The 15,271-nt window shown below is 49.9% G+C and overlaps 1 protein-coding gene across 2 annotated transcripts in view; it reads right to left on the reverse strand.

The window, feature by feature from the left end:
• C20H4orf50 (chromosome 20 C4orf50 homolog) overlaps positions 1–15,271 on the reverse strand; it is a 67,505-nt gene that overhangs the window by 48,506 nt on the left and 3,728 nt on the right. Inside the window, exons 2-4 of one of the 2 annotated variants that reach the window (XM_030801075.1) lie at positions 12,367–12,768; positions 6,310–6,448; positions 2,481–3,020 (exon numbers count right to left, since the gene is read on the reverse strand). In XM_030801075.1, coding sequence (XP_030656935.1) covers positions 2,481–3,020; positions 6,310–6,448; positions 12,367–12,653 — 966 coding nt within the window. In that variant the 5' untranslated portion in view covers positions 12,654–12,768. Of the gene's footprint in view, positions 1–2,480; positions 3,021–6,309; positions 6,449–12,366; positions 12,795–15,271 lie in introns of those variants that run through there. The other variant, XM_030801076.1, reaches the window with a different exon arrangement.

Here is a 15,271-nt window from a genome sequence, read left to right on the forward strand (position 1 = left end):
ATAACAAACTGACCCCAGGATCTCGAGGTCCGGGCAGCAGGCAGAAGTCACGACTCTGCTCTGGCCATGTCCTCTTGCTGGCCAGGATACTTAACAGCTGGAGCCTATGATGTTGTCACTTAAACTTCCTGGGTCTCAGCTTCTCCATCTGTTCAGTGGGTAGACAGCACCTGTCTCACAAGGCTGTCCTAAGGATTACATGAGAAAACAGAATGGCCAAGACATGAGCAGGTACTTCCTAAATACATAGGTGCTCGTGCTATCTCCCAGATAACCATCTTCAAGAAATAGCAGGTCGCTATTTCTGAGAAGTGCAACTGTACACAGCAGCCTGCAGTGCAGCCTTGAAAGCCGAGCCCCATGTGAGGTGCAGTTCCCCTGGGCCACTGCGACTTTTACAGGATGAAGATAGGATGAATGGAGAGATTGGGGGAAGAAGGACTTAAGCCCACAGTCTAAAGTCTTATGTTTAGGAAAATTACAGAGAGAATTTTAAATGACATTTCCATCTATGCACACTTGTTTTCCAAAATTACAGCAAGTTGCCAATGTTATACACTTTGTTTTCCTTTTATCTGATGAACATAAGGAAGAAGAACAAACAGGAAATGTACGACAGCGAGAATAGGAAGATAAAGCAGTAAAAAGGTCAACTAAGACCACCGATGAAGCCATTAATACACTACTACAATCCTGAGAAAATTCAGATCATTTAAGGTTCCAGGTAATTTTAAATGGATTGTCCAGGTTTAAAGATAAATTTTATTTCCAAAAAATGAGCACTCCTCTTTGGGCTAACGTTGCTCACTCATTTTTCCTTAAATGCAAATTGAGCCACAGGAGAGAAGCAGGCTGTAGATCTCTTTGTGGGAGCTGAGTTAGTGCTTCCATTGCAGAAGGCAGGCTGCTACAGTAGAAATGATAAACTTTGGACTCTAATCAAATTTTGATCACATTCCAGTTCAGTCCCTTAATAGCTGTGTGACAACAGTTAAAAGATGCTGTCCTCTGTGCCTCAGCTTCTTCAAATGCAAAAGGAAGATGCTAATATCACCTGCCTTCATAAGCATTAAATGAAATAATGTCTTTGCAAACACCCAGTATGGAGCCGAGCACACGGTAGGAATACATAAAATGTAAGCTTTTACCCTCCCCTCAATCAAATGAATCAATACATGTCCAGCCTGCCCTCCAGAGTTTAAGAAGCTTGCCCAAGGTCACACAGTGAGTAAATATGCAAACCAGAAAGGGACCCTACTCTGTGTGCTCTCAACTCCACAGTCCTGGGGCCCTCCTGTGTGCTCCTATGGGGACTGAAGCTACAAAGACCATCATGTCTGGACCCTGCCCTCAAGGAGCTCACAGTCTAAAGAGGGAGAACTGAAGATGCACGCACAGAATTGCCATCAGGGTACTGTTGTCACCTTGGGTGCTACAGGTAAAGTGGGAGAGGAGGTGACTGCTTCCAGAGGAGAGGGACTGGACTTGACAAGCACATATGAGTCCCATGGCACAGCATGTTGAAGATCTTGTCTAGTGCAGGGCCTGGCTGTCAGCAGGAACTCATTGGATGTTGGACAGATGGATGGACAAGAGTGAGTGGACAATAAGGGATACAAGGTGGCTGGTTGGCTGCCTGGCCAGTGGCCAGAGGCGTAGATAGATGAACAGATGGTGTGGTGAATGAGAAGATAATGGAACGTGGCTAGACAAGTGGGTGGGCGAGTGCTAGGGTCTGAATGGCTGTGTTCCCCTCCCCTACCAAATTTATGTTGAAATCCCAATCCGCAATGTGAGGGTGTCAGGTGGTGGAGTCTTTGGGAGGCAATTAGGTCGTGAGGGTGGAGGCTTCATGGATGGTATTAGTACCCCAGAAGGCTCCCTCTCCCTCCTGCCCTGTGAGGACCCAGTGAGAAGGCACCATCTGTGAACCAGGAAGCAGGCCCTCCCCTGACACCAAATCTACTGGTGCCTTGATCTTCGACCTCCATCCTCCAAAAGTGTGAAAAATAAGTTTCTGTTGTTTATAAGCCACCATCTATGGTATTTTTTTATAAAAGCCCAAACAGATTTCAACAATGGGAAAACAAGTGGTTTAGTAAGTGGGCTCATAAGTGGCTGCGTGGACAAGCAGGTGTTAGGATGAAGGGCAAAATGATGGTGGGTAGGTGGGCGAGTGGTTGGATAGGTGGATGGATGGATGGTGGGCAAGTGTGTGCATCTGAGGATGGACAGGTGTGTGGACACGGTTGGTGGATGGGTGGTGAGGTGGGCGTGCACTGAATGAGTGTGTGAGGTTAGATGGGAGGATGGGTGGGGAGGTGAGTAGATGCAGTGAAGTACGATGGACAGGGCTGGCAGGGTTGGACGGGTGTAGGAAGAGGAGCCCGGGGAATGGATGGGTCAATGACTTGACCAAGTGGCTGGAGAAGAAGGAGAAAGGCAGAAGATCACTCCTGCCCGGGGTTCCCGCCACTTACCAGGCTGCAGTGACCAATAGAGGCCTGAGCTTCCAGCTCCTCTCGCAGGCACTGGTTCTGCTGGGCGAGGTCCTCCACCTGGCCCTGCAGGCCGATCTCTGACAGCTTCAGCCCATAGATGCAGCAGCGCAGCTCCTCCAGCTGCCCGCGGAGCTGGCGCTCAGTGGCCCTGTGCTCCTGCAGCCTGCGCGCCGCCTCCTCCCGCTCGCGCTCGCTGCTCTCTGCCCTCGCCTGCAGGGCGCGCAGTTCCGCGGCCGCCTCGGTGGCGCCCTGGGAGCCCGGGGCCGCGGTGTCCCACTGGGCCAGGAGGAGGCCCGCGGCGCGGCAGAGGCGCCGCACGTCGCGCTCCAGCCGCTGCACCTGCGCCCGCAGGACGCACTCCTGCTCGCGCACCAGGCCTAGCTGGCGCCGCTGGGTCCGCCGGCAGCGCTCCAGGGCCGCCGCCTGCTGCCCCAGTGCCTCGTCCTTGCGCCGCAATCGCTCCTGCAACCGCCGCAGCCGCCACTGCTGCCGCCTGGCCACGCTCTCCTTCTCCCGGATCTACAAGTTGGTGGTGGATGAGGGGGTCAGCAAGCCCAAAGGACACACCATGGCTCACATTGATCCTGTCTTGACTTAACATTTCCGTATTTTGTGCATGGTGCGTTTTTGCCTTTTGTGCATTATAATAGTGCATCAAAGTACTATCTCTTTGACTGTTTTGGCATCCTCTTAAATTTTGCATGGAGGCAAGTGTCTCCCTCACTTCATCCACCCTAGTCTGGGCCCTGCACCTTCAAGAGCTCCCTGGGTCCTGGAAGGGAGCTGTGCAGGTGGCAGGATGGCCATCAGCGAGTAAACACCCTGAGCGCCGCTGGAGATGTCCCGATACTGAATACGTCCGCACCTGAGTGCACACAGCTGCTCCGGAGCCTCCCGCGTGTCCCCACTTCCACCCCAGAACTGCCCCAGAGATCCCCATTTCCTACCTACAGGGTCAATGCTTGGCCCACCCAGGGTCAGCTGGCCCCAGCAGGTGAGTCACGACACCAGTGCCACAGCAGCTGTCATTACTGTGGACACTCTACCTGGAGGGAGGTATGTTACCAGCCTGAGAGACACTCAGAAGTGACTTGCATATCACGCAGCTAAAATTCACTGTGGCCAGGATGCCAAGCGCCTTGTATCTGACTCATGCCTTTTCTTCTTTCATCTGCCCACCTGCCTGGCCAGGGAACACATCTGCCTCCTCCCGCCCATGGGCCGTGAGCTGGACTGGGGTGCACCACCCACTGCGAAAATTAGGGCCGTTGCCTACCTTTCAGAATTAATTCAAGCAAAGGGACAGAACTACCTCTACGTTAATCTTTCAACTGCCATCACTTGCCACTGCTCTTCTGCCAGGGAGCTTCCGGAAAACAAAAACAAACAAGCCAAGAGCAAACGTGAGAGGAAACCTGGGAACAGCTCAGACAAGCTTTGTTTGATAGTCTTGGGGAACATGGGGCAGATAAAAGTTGGGGTCAGAGTCCCTGGAGGAGAATTCTCCTGGTCTTCCTGAAGGCGTGTATTCTGTAATGATCTTTGCATGGTGCCTGGTGGAGGGATTTCAGAGCCTAGATGGTCTGCCTTTGACAGCTTTCAGAATGACCGCAGGTCACTACAGAAACAAGGCATCCTCATATGCAAATGCTTACTGGAAACATTGACGGCAACAAAGCAAAACTGCTATTTGGTACATACAGGTGCGAAGGGCATGGAAAACTCGCTCATGCACTCCTGCAAAACTAACTTCAAAATACAGATGTTTGTAGCGACAGACTTAGGGTTAGAGGGTTGGGGGCTGGGTGGCAGCTGGGCCAAGGGGCAACTGAGAGACCCTAAGCAATTTCCCTGTCACTTTGAACATCTGCTGCCCGTCTGGAAATGGGGTTTTGTGATGAGTCTTTCCCAGGAGCATACACAGCACATGAGACAGATTTAATAAGACGACGCGTGTAGAAAAGGGCTTAGTGTTCCCCTGCAGAAACTGCTGGTCCCTGCAGTACCTTTCACTCCCTAACAGCATGTCACTTGCTGTCACCCTCATCTTTTGCCCCTCATCACATTGTGAACACCATTACAGGGCTGGGTCCAATTCACCTTGGAAATCCTACATTCACACAGGGCACGGCTCAAAAAGTATTTATGACATTTTCCACAGAGACATCACATCAGTGGCGGAGGAGTCCCACTCAACACCACTCTACGTGTGTTAAAACTCCCTTCCAGATGGTAATGATGAGGTACTATGAGCCAAGGAGGAGAAGTAACTCGATTTTCTGCGCCTGAAGTTCAGTATAAAGGGGGAAAAAATTCCACTAGGATGTCTCCCTGGCATCTCAAGGACGATTTTCAATTTATTTGGAATCCTTATATTTCCACGTCTACTTCTATTTCAGCTAATAGCTATGTCAAGTGCTTTTCTGACAGTTTCCCACTATAAGAAACATGTATGAAACACCTACGAACATCATGCCCATTATACACACACCTGTGTGCAGCTGAAACATGTTTCTCAAAACAGCACTCCCTCTAGCACGTGCGATGTGCTTTTATATTTCTTAGTCTATATTGATTTGATTTTTAAGTGCTAGTTGTCAGCCCCTGAATCGATCTCACATCCCACAGATGGGCTGCAACCTGCAATTTGAAAATCTCTGGCTGCATTCTAAATAGCAGCAGACTAGAACAGGATGCCTCCAGGGACCGTTGGGTGCCGCATGCAGCTACCTTGGAGTTTTGTGGTTTTTGCCTCTGCAGCCTTTCCTAAAAGTGGCCTGCCCTCCAGCCCCATCGTCCTTCCCCTGGAAAATTTCAGTAATGGCTAATAATTATAAAAGCAGATAGTGTCATTTAAATACTTACTGTTGGGAGTCTTTTACATGTATCAACTCATCCCACACAACTTCTGAGGGGGTTGGTACTATATCATTCCCACTTCACAGATGAGGAAACTGAGGCCCAGAGAGGTTAAGTCACTTGCCCAAGGTCACACAGCTAGCAAGTGGCAGAGCCTCCAGAGCCCCCCACCCTTAACTGCCCACTGCTTCTCCAGGGAGCTCTCGAACTTCTCCCCCTGCCTCCATCATCTCTCTCTCCCATGCAGGGAGAATGGCATTCCCCAAATGACCATCCGACCCCAAGGCTTCCCTACTTAAGTCCTCTAAAGCTTGTTCCCCATTGTATTCAGAATTGGGCCATGCAGCGGAGTTGGCCACCTGGCCCCTCTGGAACTTTCCGACTCACCCACTCCATCCCCAGCGCGGTGATATCCTCTGTGTTCTCCCACATCTCTGTGCTACGGCCCATGCTGTCACCATGCCTCACATGCCCTTCCCAACAAGACCCAACTCACATGGCCTCAGCTCTCTGTAGCTCTCCTCAACTCCCCCAGCCCCCTGAACACATGCCATGGGGGATCCCACACTCCTCCATGGCACCCCACATCCAGGTTGAGAGTTATTTGTTTCTTATCAGTCTCCTCAATCTGCATAAGAGCTCCAGAACCCAGGAGCCCTGCATCAGCCAACTCCTGTCCTTAGGCTGTGGCCTGGCGCTGAGGTCCTCAGGCACAAGAGCTTCCAGCAAGCATGTAGCCCCCACAGATCACAGCCCCTACCCCCACATCCCTGCATGCCCCAGGCCCCGCAGTCACTCCATGCACCATGAACTTAGGGTCTCTCCAACCCTCCTGACTGGGCTCTCCCAGGCCCACCCTGTACTGTCTTTGCCCAACTGCAGCTGCTACTGAGTTCCCACGGCTCTGCTGGACAGGAAACAGGGACTGGAAAGGAGAAGGAAACGGTACCTGGCTGGCCAGCTTCCCCTGCAGCGCTGCCAGCTTCTCCTGGGCCTGGAGCCAGGCGCTTCTCTCCTGGGCCACGTGGGTGCTCAGCTGGTCCACCTTCCGGAGGAGTTTCCTCTCTGACAGCTCCAGCTCCTGCATTCTGCACCATGGAAAGCAGGGAGGCACTTGCTCAGGGTGCAGTCAACATGGCCTCAGGCTTTTGCAGACACCAGGGTCAGATTATTATTATTATTGTTTTTGTCATTGGGCCAATTTGATGTTCTGATAAAATTACATTTTGCATAATATTCATGTATATAGTTCTAAAGATTATCTACAATACTTCAAAGACGTCATTTGAACAAATAAGTACCATGCATCAGAAATCTTCAATGTCCTCACACCGAAGCCAGTAATTGCAGATTCAGGTAATGCCAACTCAGAGCACCTGAGCTTGAGCCATTTAGGCTAAGAGCTTTAACTTGGTGGTTTCAATGAATCCTCACATCACCAGCCTGCAGGTGGGTTCTGCTACCCCTACTTCACACGTGAGGAAATAGGATCAGAGGGGAACTAGGATCAGACTTTTGCCCAAAGTCACACAGCATTATAGAGTCTAGTCGGTCTTACTTCCGGACTCAGCATTGTCATCCTCTGCTCTGCTGTCTCCCATTTTAGCTACATTCTTATAAACCTAAGGAAATGATTGAAATTCAGAAAAAGGTTTCTGCAACTGAAAAAAATTAATTTCTGAGTTACTTAGTCTTCTAGGTGAGAAGCTGGAAGTGGCTTAACTGTGTGTTAGGAATGGCTAAGTCACAGGAAGGCTTTGCACGGTCTTGCAAACACACTGGGGCTATGTCACAAGCAGACGTGAACCCAGACTGAATGTGAACCCTGAGTGCAGCTCTATGGGAGGGAGACACAAGCAGGGTGGGGGGAGAAAGTCTGAAAAGAAGGCCCGGACTCCTGAACCTACAGGGAGAGGAGGCACTGAAAAGACTGGCCTGTCTCCCATTGTGCCTAGTTTCCAAGTCCCCTTAATGGGTCAATCTTGCCTCTATAATAGAAACCATGATACATGTGAAGGTGCATTCACAGCCTCCATGCCTAAGCTCTGCATATCCTCAGTCCTTCCCCAAGTCCACGCTGGGCACCTGCACATCCAGGACAGATACTGTTGCCCGGGTGAAGAACTAGCTTTGCCTGCTGGCTCTGCCATTCACCAGCCATGGGGTCTTAAGGGGGCTAGTTCAGCACTATGACCCCCAGTAACTTTATCTATAAAATAGAGGTCATTAACCTTGTTCAGTAGGTTTTCATGAAGATTAAATTATATGATGCATTATTATTAACGATAAGGCCAAGAGTCCCTCTCCTATCCCAGTTCTCATGCCCTGAGGAAAGGTCTCAAGGGTGGCAGACCAGAGTGTGCTCTCTGGTGAGGATCATAATCAAGATCCTTCCAAACTGGACCACAGGAGCAGCTCCAGTTAGCCAGAGTCAGGCTGAGCACTTTCCAATGAGTTATAGAATATGGGGAGATTTGCCAGGAAAAACAAAAGCCTTTCTTTCTAGTTCTGAGACCAATCTGTAACAATAAATGTGAGAACAGTATTTAATTCTGATATGATTCCTAATCTTAAACGGAGCAGAAAATGATGAATTTCACTTTGGCAGGGCAAATTTTGGCCCCAAGTTTATCCAGGCCCTAATCCCTGGAACCTATGAATGTTACCTTAAAATGCAAGAGAAACTGCAGATAGGATTAAGTCAAGGATGGTGACATGGGGATTTGGACCCGGATTCGCCAGCTGGTCTCTAACACCAATCACCAGTGTCCTTGAGAGAGGGAGACAGAAAGGGTTGAGTCTAGGGATGGCAGTGTGGCCACCAATGTGGGATTGCACGCAGCTGGCTCCAAAGATGGAGGCAGGGCCAGGAGCCCAGGAATGCAGCTCTAGACCTGGAGAAGACCAGGAAATGGATTTCCCCTCCAGCCTCGGAGAGGGCTTGGCTCCACTGACAGCTCGACTAGCTCAGGAAGACTCATTCCGACTTGTGGCCGCCAAGCTTGTGGTGACGCGTTACAGCAATCGCAGGAAGTTATTACACTCACAAATATGACATAGTGAAGGACCACTGTTCCCTGATTAAACCAATGACAAGTGTGGATGATACTTTTACTGTGTTTTTAGTTTTTTTGTTTTTTTGTTTTTTTTGTTTTTTTTTGAGCTGGAGTTTCACTCTTGTTGCCCAGGCTAGAGTGCAATGGCGTGATCTCGGCTCACTGCAACCTCCGCTTCCTGGGTTCAAGCGATTCTCCTGCCTCAGGCTCCCAAGTAGCTGGGATTACAGGCATGTGCCACCACGCCTGGTTAATTTTGTATTTTTAGTAGAGACAGGGTTTCTCCATGTTGGTCAGGCTGGTCTTGAACTCCCAACCTCAGGTGATCTGCCTGCCTCTGCCTCCCAAAGTGCTGGGATTACAGGCGTGAGCCACTGTGCCCAGCCTTGTATTGTTTTAAGGATTAATTATGTTAATACTTATTAAACCTGTGAACAGTGGCTTGGTACTGAACAAGTACTCAGTAAGTGCTTAGCTGTCATTAATTTTACTGCATTTAGATGGGGAATACATATGCAAAATGATAGTGTTATGAAGATGGGAGTGGCATTTTCTTCCTCACATTTCTTACAAAGCTGTTATATTATTTTGAGAAGAAATACTTTTGTGCTTCAACTCTTTAATTAAAGTGAACCCAACACATACTACAAGGCCTTTCCCCTGCCCCAGCTAGACCCAAATACGTTGTGACATTCACCTGAAATCTGTGCTCAGAATTGTGCTTTCAGACCCTGGCCTCAGCTTTTAGCAGCCCTGGATCACTTAGTATTTCATCCCTCAGCCTCAGTTTACTCATCTGTCAAAGGAGATGATGTCACCCTATGCATCACAGGGTCTAAGAGAACCAAGATGGGGCAAGTATGGGAGGGCCTAGCCCTGTGCCAGCTCCCTTTTCTCCTCCCCCGACCCCCTCTCCTGCAAGATGGTGTACCCCATCTTTAAAGAGAACAGAGGACTCAAGCCCACATTCCCCCACAGGCTCAGTCACAGAGGCCCCTCCTCCCTACAGCGCATGGTGTCCCCCTGGGAATCTCTGTCTCCCCCTCCCATGGAGGGGTGTCCTTTGGCTGGGGTTCCCTGCCTGTCTTCCTGGGGTCTGTTGATCTTCTGGTTTCCACCACCAACCTTTCTAGAAGATTTGAATGTACAACCCTGTATGGGCCTACGCTGCTAGTCTCTCAGGCCAGGGCCCTGCCTTCCCCAGCTCTCAGCACCTAGGACTTCTGTTACGGGCTCAACGCATCCCTGCAAAGCTCCTGTGTGGAAGGCCTAACCCCCAAGTTCCTTAGAATGGGATTATATTTGGAGATAAGCCCTTTCAAAGAGGCAATTGAGTTGAAAGAAAGCCATTAGCGTGGGCCCCGATACAATCTCACCGGGGTCCTCGTAAGAGGAGGAGACGAGGACACAGACTCACACAGAGGGAACCACGTGACGACACAGGGAGAAGGTGGAGTACACAAGCCAAGGAGCGAGGCCTCAGGAGAAACCAACCCTGCCGACCCCCCGAGCTTGGGCTTTTGGGCTCCAGAAATGTGAGAAAATAAGTTTTTGTTAAGTCACCCAGGTCCGCAAATAATGCCATTTCATTATAAAGTTGATGAGAGAAAAAAAAAAAAAAAGATTCCCAGCCAGGGCCACTGTCTATGTGGAGTTTGCCCATTCTCCTCCCCATGTCTGTGTGGGCTTTCTCGGGGTACCCTGGTGTCCTCCAGCAGCCCAAAGCTGTGCACATCAGGTGAGCTGGCGTGTCGACATAGTCCCACCCTGTGTGAGTGTGCACGTGGGTGTGAGTGTCCTGTTCAGGTCTTGTACCCTGAGCTGCCGGGACAGGCCCCAGCCACCTGTGACCCTGAACTGGAACAAATGGGTAAATAATCATCTTACTTGTGTTTTTTTGAGTCTTTCTTAAATTTAAATTTATTTGAGCCTTTCACTTTTATTTCAATGTTTAACATTAGAAGTGTTTGGGGTCTTTATCTCAAAGTTTGGTGATGTTTTTGTGACGTGAAATATGCTGTAGGAACTTAACTCTTATTTGTACCAATTAGCCTATGGTCAAATTAGTTTTGTGGCCAGGCGTGGTGGCTCATGTCTATAGTCCCAACACTTTGGGAGGCCAAGGCAGGCAGATCGCTTGAGGTCAGGAGTTCGAGACCTGTGTGGCCAACATAGTGAAACCCTGTCTCTACTAAAAATACGAAAATCAGCTGGGCGTGGTGATGGGCGCCTATAGTCCCAGCTACTCAGGAGGCTGAGGCAGGAGAATGGCTTAAACCCAGGAGGTGGAGGTTGCAGTGAGCCGAGATTATGCCACTGCACTCCAGCCTGGGTGACAGAGTAAGACTCCATCTCAAAACAAAGCAAAATAAAAAAACAAAAACAAATTAGTTTTGTTGTATGTTGCTTCACTTAGTTTCCAAGAACCTATGGACAACGTTCAGTGAGGACTTACTGTGTTTTGTCATGGCAACCCAGGCAAACTAACATAAATTAGTATATGACTCTTGGAGGGTAAGTGCGTTGCACAATGAATGAAAGAATGGGCAATCACATAGAGTAACAGAATAATTTTTCTGATTTGTGAATTTCTTCATGCATAAAATTTTACCAAAAGGAAGAAAAGTAAATCACATGTGCATACACATTCAATGGACTGCCTTTACTCAAACAAAAGCAAGGACAAGAAAATGGGGGAAGTCCCACAAAAGTTCAAGGCACGTGGCTGCTGAGATTTGAGTAACCTGTCAGAATCGATCCCCGCCGTTACTGCACTGTGCTTCCATGCTGGGTTTCTCTGATCTATATGCAAGGCCTCACCTCGTTCTGCCAGTCTGGGTGTCAAGACATCGTCAGGAAAGAGGAAGGGCTTTAGAGAAAGACCTGGATTCAAATGCCCCACCTTGGGACCAGGTCAGCTCCATCAGGCAAACAGAGCCCACACCAAGAAGTTCTACAGAGAGAAACGAATGCGGAGAACCTATTTCAAAGACCACAGCAGAGTCCAAAGGCCAGACAGAGATGACAAGCAGCCTGGATTAGCAACTGCCGGAAGCCACTTCTGCCCCTGGGGCTGGACAGCCACACAGGGAAGAGATGATGTTACCACGGCAGGGCGGAGCAGCCAGGCCACCCAGCGGGAGCTGGGACCACAGAGGAAGCTGAGAGCACGTCTGAGTTACAGCCACAGTGGGAGATGTCACTGTGGGAACAAGAGTGACTTTATTTTAAATGCTAATCCAGCACGTGACTCTTGACTAACCCTGAGTCCATGAATGCCTCCAAGATGTGGAGTTGATATAGTTCTCTTTAAATAGAAACACCTATTCGTTGTGAGTTTCCTCCAAAACAACCCTTGTCGTTGCAGAAACCATAGGCTGTGATGCCTGTAGCCACCTGTGCAAGCCTTCCAGAGCACACATGCTTTTTCCCCAGGATGTAAGCCCCGGGTTGGGGGTGGAAAGTTTGCTCTGTGGACGTCTACTTGTCTGGCGGCTGCCTAAAACCATGCTTCTGTCTGCAAGTTCCCCTAAAAAAAACATCCCAAACTGACAAACTGGATTTGTCTGCCTCTTTCTTTGGTTTCTCAGTTCCTTCTGCACTTCCAGGTCACTTTGTACATAGGGCCTTTTCATGGAACAGTCACCCAGAGAAGAAGAGAGGGAAAAGACCTGGCTTCTCCCTGCCTCCCTCCATTTCAGGGCCTCCCATTGGCTGCACCTACATGGAAGCCTTTGAGCAGAGGAGCCCGGGCAGCCTCATCTGCAAGTACAGAGCAGAAGAAGGAGGGTGGGAGGAGCAGAAGGCAAGTGACTGCGTGGGCAGGTTACGTGCCTTTGGTGAGCCGGTTTCCCCAGCTGTGTGATGTGATTCAACACACCACAGTGACACACTCTGATGGCCCCGGGGTTTGTGAAATACACACAGAGAGATCAAAATGGCATCGCTACCTGCTTCTCATCCCGGACTCTGATGTCACGTACTTGTCCTCCGCTGCCGACAGCTTCTGCTCGGAGGACTCCAGTTGCCTCCTGAGCGCCCCCATATCCACGTCTGGGCGACCAGCTGCTTCCTCCTGAAGACATTCCCACTCCTCAGCACTATCTTGCATGTCCTGGAATATCCAGGATGTGTCAATCTTCACATCAACGTTCATTGTGTCCAACCCCTCACTGCTGGGGGCTCTGATGACGTAGCTGAAACTCTTCTCAGTCCGTCCCTTAGCTGTTGGCTCCATCTCAGAAATATTTCATGGGGCAAGACTTAATAATAAAATTAAGTGAGTTTGCAACATTGACTTCCTGGAGATTTCAAGGTGGTGTTTGTGACTTCAGATTGTTCAGGAAAATATCCTTTGAGAAGGGCAAGAACAGGTGGATTATTCATGAGTGGGTGACTTGGGTTTCATCTGCACAAGCGTCATACAATATGAATGAAAGCCTCTCGTTTTACAAGTCAGCATGCCAGAACTCACACAAAGCGATAAAAAATTGCAGAAAAATCACTTGAGATGAAATGCCTAGTGATGAACACAGAGAGGAAAAATAAGACCTCCAGGTAAGGCCATCAGATGTTAGAGACTCCCAGTAGCCAATGAAGCTTATCTTTTTACCACATAATGAATAAGGTTCCACACCTTCTCTTTGAGCACAGCACATATTTTTCAAGGACCTAGAGTTTGCTAGGGGAAGAGGATGGGAAATTTATGCTACCCTGGGTGCCGTCTGTGCCCGGGGCGGGGACCTCTCATGTCTTACCTAGTCCAATTCTCCCGGTGACCTTATGAGGTGGGCGTTAACATGACCATTATACAGATGGTCAGATGGAGGCTCTGGAAGGTGAAGGAGCTTATCCGGGTTCCACAGGTGGGATGGGAAGTAGCAGAATCAGGATTCAAATATGGATCTGACTCCCAGACTGGGGAGTGTGTGTTCTGACACAGGAGATACAGTAATAGGTGAGCAATGAGACTCCAAAATAGGAGCAAACGCGTCCTTTGGGCACCCTGAGGAGGGGGAGGGAGCCCGAGGCTGAAGAGATTGTAGGAGGAATGGGGAATTGCAGCACAGAGAGGTGGGGAGCATCCTCAGGCCACAGCCCCGCACAGAGAGGCAGGACAGGTGAAGGGAACAGGAGGACCAGACTGAGTTGGCCCGGTGGACACACAGAAGGAGGAAGTGAGGAGTGAGGACAGAGGAGGCCGGGCGCCATCTTCTCTCAGGCACTCAAGGACTCTGGCGTTTCTGTGGGCCCCTGGGAGAAGGCAGGTGCCTGGTCAAATGTCATTTTGAGGATCGAGCACTCTGGGGTTTGCAGGAGCGAGATGGAGGCAGCTGGACCTGTAGGAGGAGGCAGCGCCACAGACCAGGCCTGCTGCAAAGAGGCGTCAGGACCGACAAATAGAAAGTAAGAGGCTTCCGTCTCCCTGTTAAAAATAAGAGACCTCCCCCCTCCCTTTTCTTAGAGCATCTACTTTAGAAAATTTGTAAGTTCTTTCTTTGTCCCTTTGAAATATGTGTGAATCCTTTTTAAAGCGAAATAAGCCTTTTGCCAGCTTTATGACTCGGGAATGTTTCCCTGAAGGACCTGGGCACCGCCTCTTTGAGATGTAAATTCGAAGGAAAACAGCGCCCCTAGTGTTCAGTGGGAGGAAGGAGCCTAAATGGGCAGGAGCCTGGCTCCAAGATGCAAAACCTGTCACAGGAAGTGACGGAAGAGTGGAACCCAGGTGCAGGAGAAGTTTTTTTTTTCCTTTGTATAAAACAAATTAATGAACACAGAGGGTTGCCCTAGTTGCCAGGTGAGTTTAGGATGAACCATGTGAAACAATGACGCTAGCAAGTCCTTTTCCGTAGGGATGAGAGAGGATGTGTGCATGGATTGTGCCTGCCTGGCTATGTAAAAGGGTGAAACTTCTTTCTGTCTTTGCAATCTCTCAGTGGGTTGCCTGTAATGCATCTCATATCTTGGTTTAATGCTTATTCAATAATAAACTTTTTTTTTTCTTTTCTTTGTGATGAAGTTTTCTGCACTGGGAGAAGCTTTTGTCTTTAATCATCTTTTCCCAACAGTGGCCAATGTCTTGTTGGCCACAAGGGGTTTCCGTGGACCTGGGGCGGTCAGAGGTGGGGGACGGGGGTGCAGTGGAGCCACTCAGATCCCAGGTGCTGGGACCAGGCTGCCTGGGTTCCAGGCCTGTCTCCATCGCTTCTCAGATGTGATTTTGGACAAATTACTTAACTTCTCCAAAAAAAGGAGGGTAAAAATCGTGCCTAAGTGAAGAGCTGTTGAGGAATAAATGAGTCAATTCCTGCAAAGCCCTCAGCAGAGCACCTAGCACACACTAAATACAGCATGCCGTTTGCTGGGTGGGGGCAGACGCAACACTGTCCAGCCGTGTCCAGCTTTCACGCCTACTTGCCGCATGATCCTAGGCAAGTGACCTGGTCCCTTGCAAAATGAAACTGACAGCAGTCCCCGCTCCCCGCTGAGGCGATGACTAACGGAGCTCTGGGGCGGTGGTGGGGGGTGGTGGCTGGTCCTGTACCTGCACCGCACCATGAGCCCCCAGGAACATCAGCCAGGAGGAGCCAGCGCAGAGCTGGAGGACTGAGTAACAGCTGAAGGCAACAGCAAGAGACTGAAAAATTACCCCAGGCCCACCAAGGAGGAGGAGCTGTTCCAGCCCTTCCTTGGGAGCAGCCCTGAGGGAGGGCACGTCCTTCCTTCTCACCTAAGGACAGGGGAGCAGGCAGGGCCTCTCCCGGGGAAGTGTTCTCAGGCTTTTTAGGTAAGTGACAGAGGCTCTTGGGGGAAGAATAAGGTCAAACAGAGAAAATCGTGGCCAGCCCATGG

The sequence above is a fragment of the Nomascus leucogenys genome, chromosome 20 (assembly GCF_006542625.1).
Source record: "Nomascus leucogenys isolate Asia chromosome 20, Asia_NLE_v1, whole genome shotgun sequence".
Classification (NCBI taxonomy): domain Eukaryota; kingdom Metazoa; phylum Chordata; class Mammalia; order Primates; family Hylobatidae; genus Nomascus; species Nomascus leucogenys.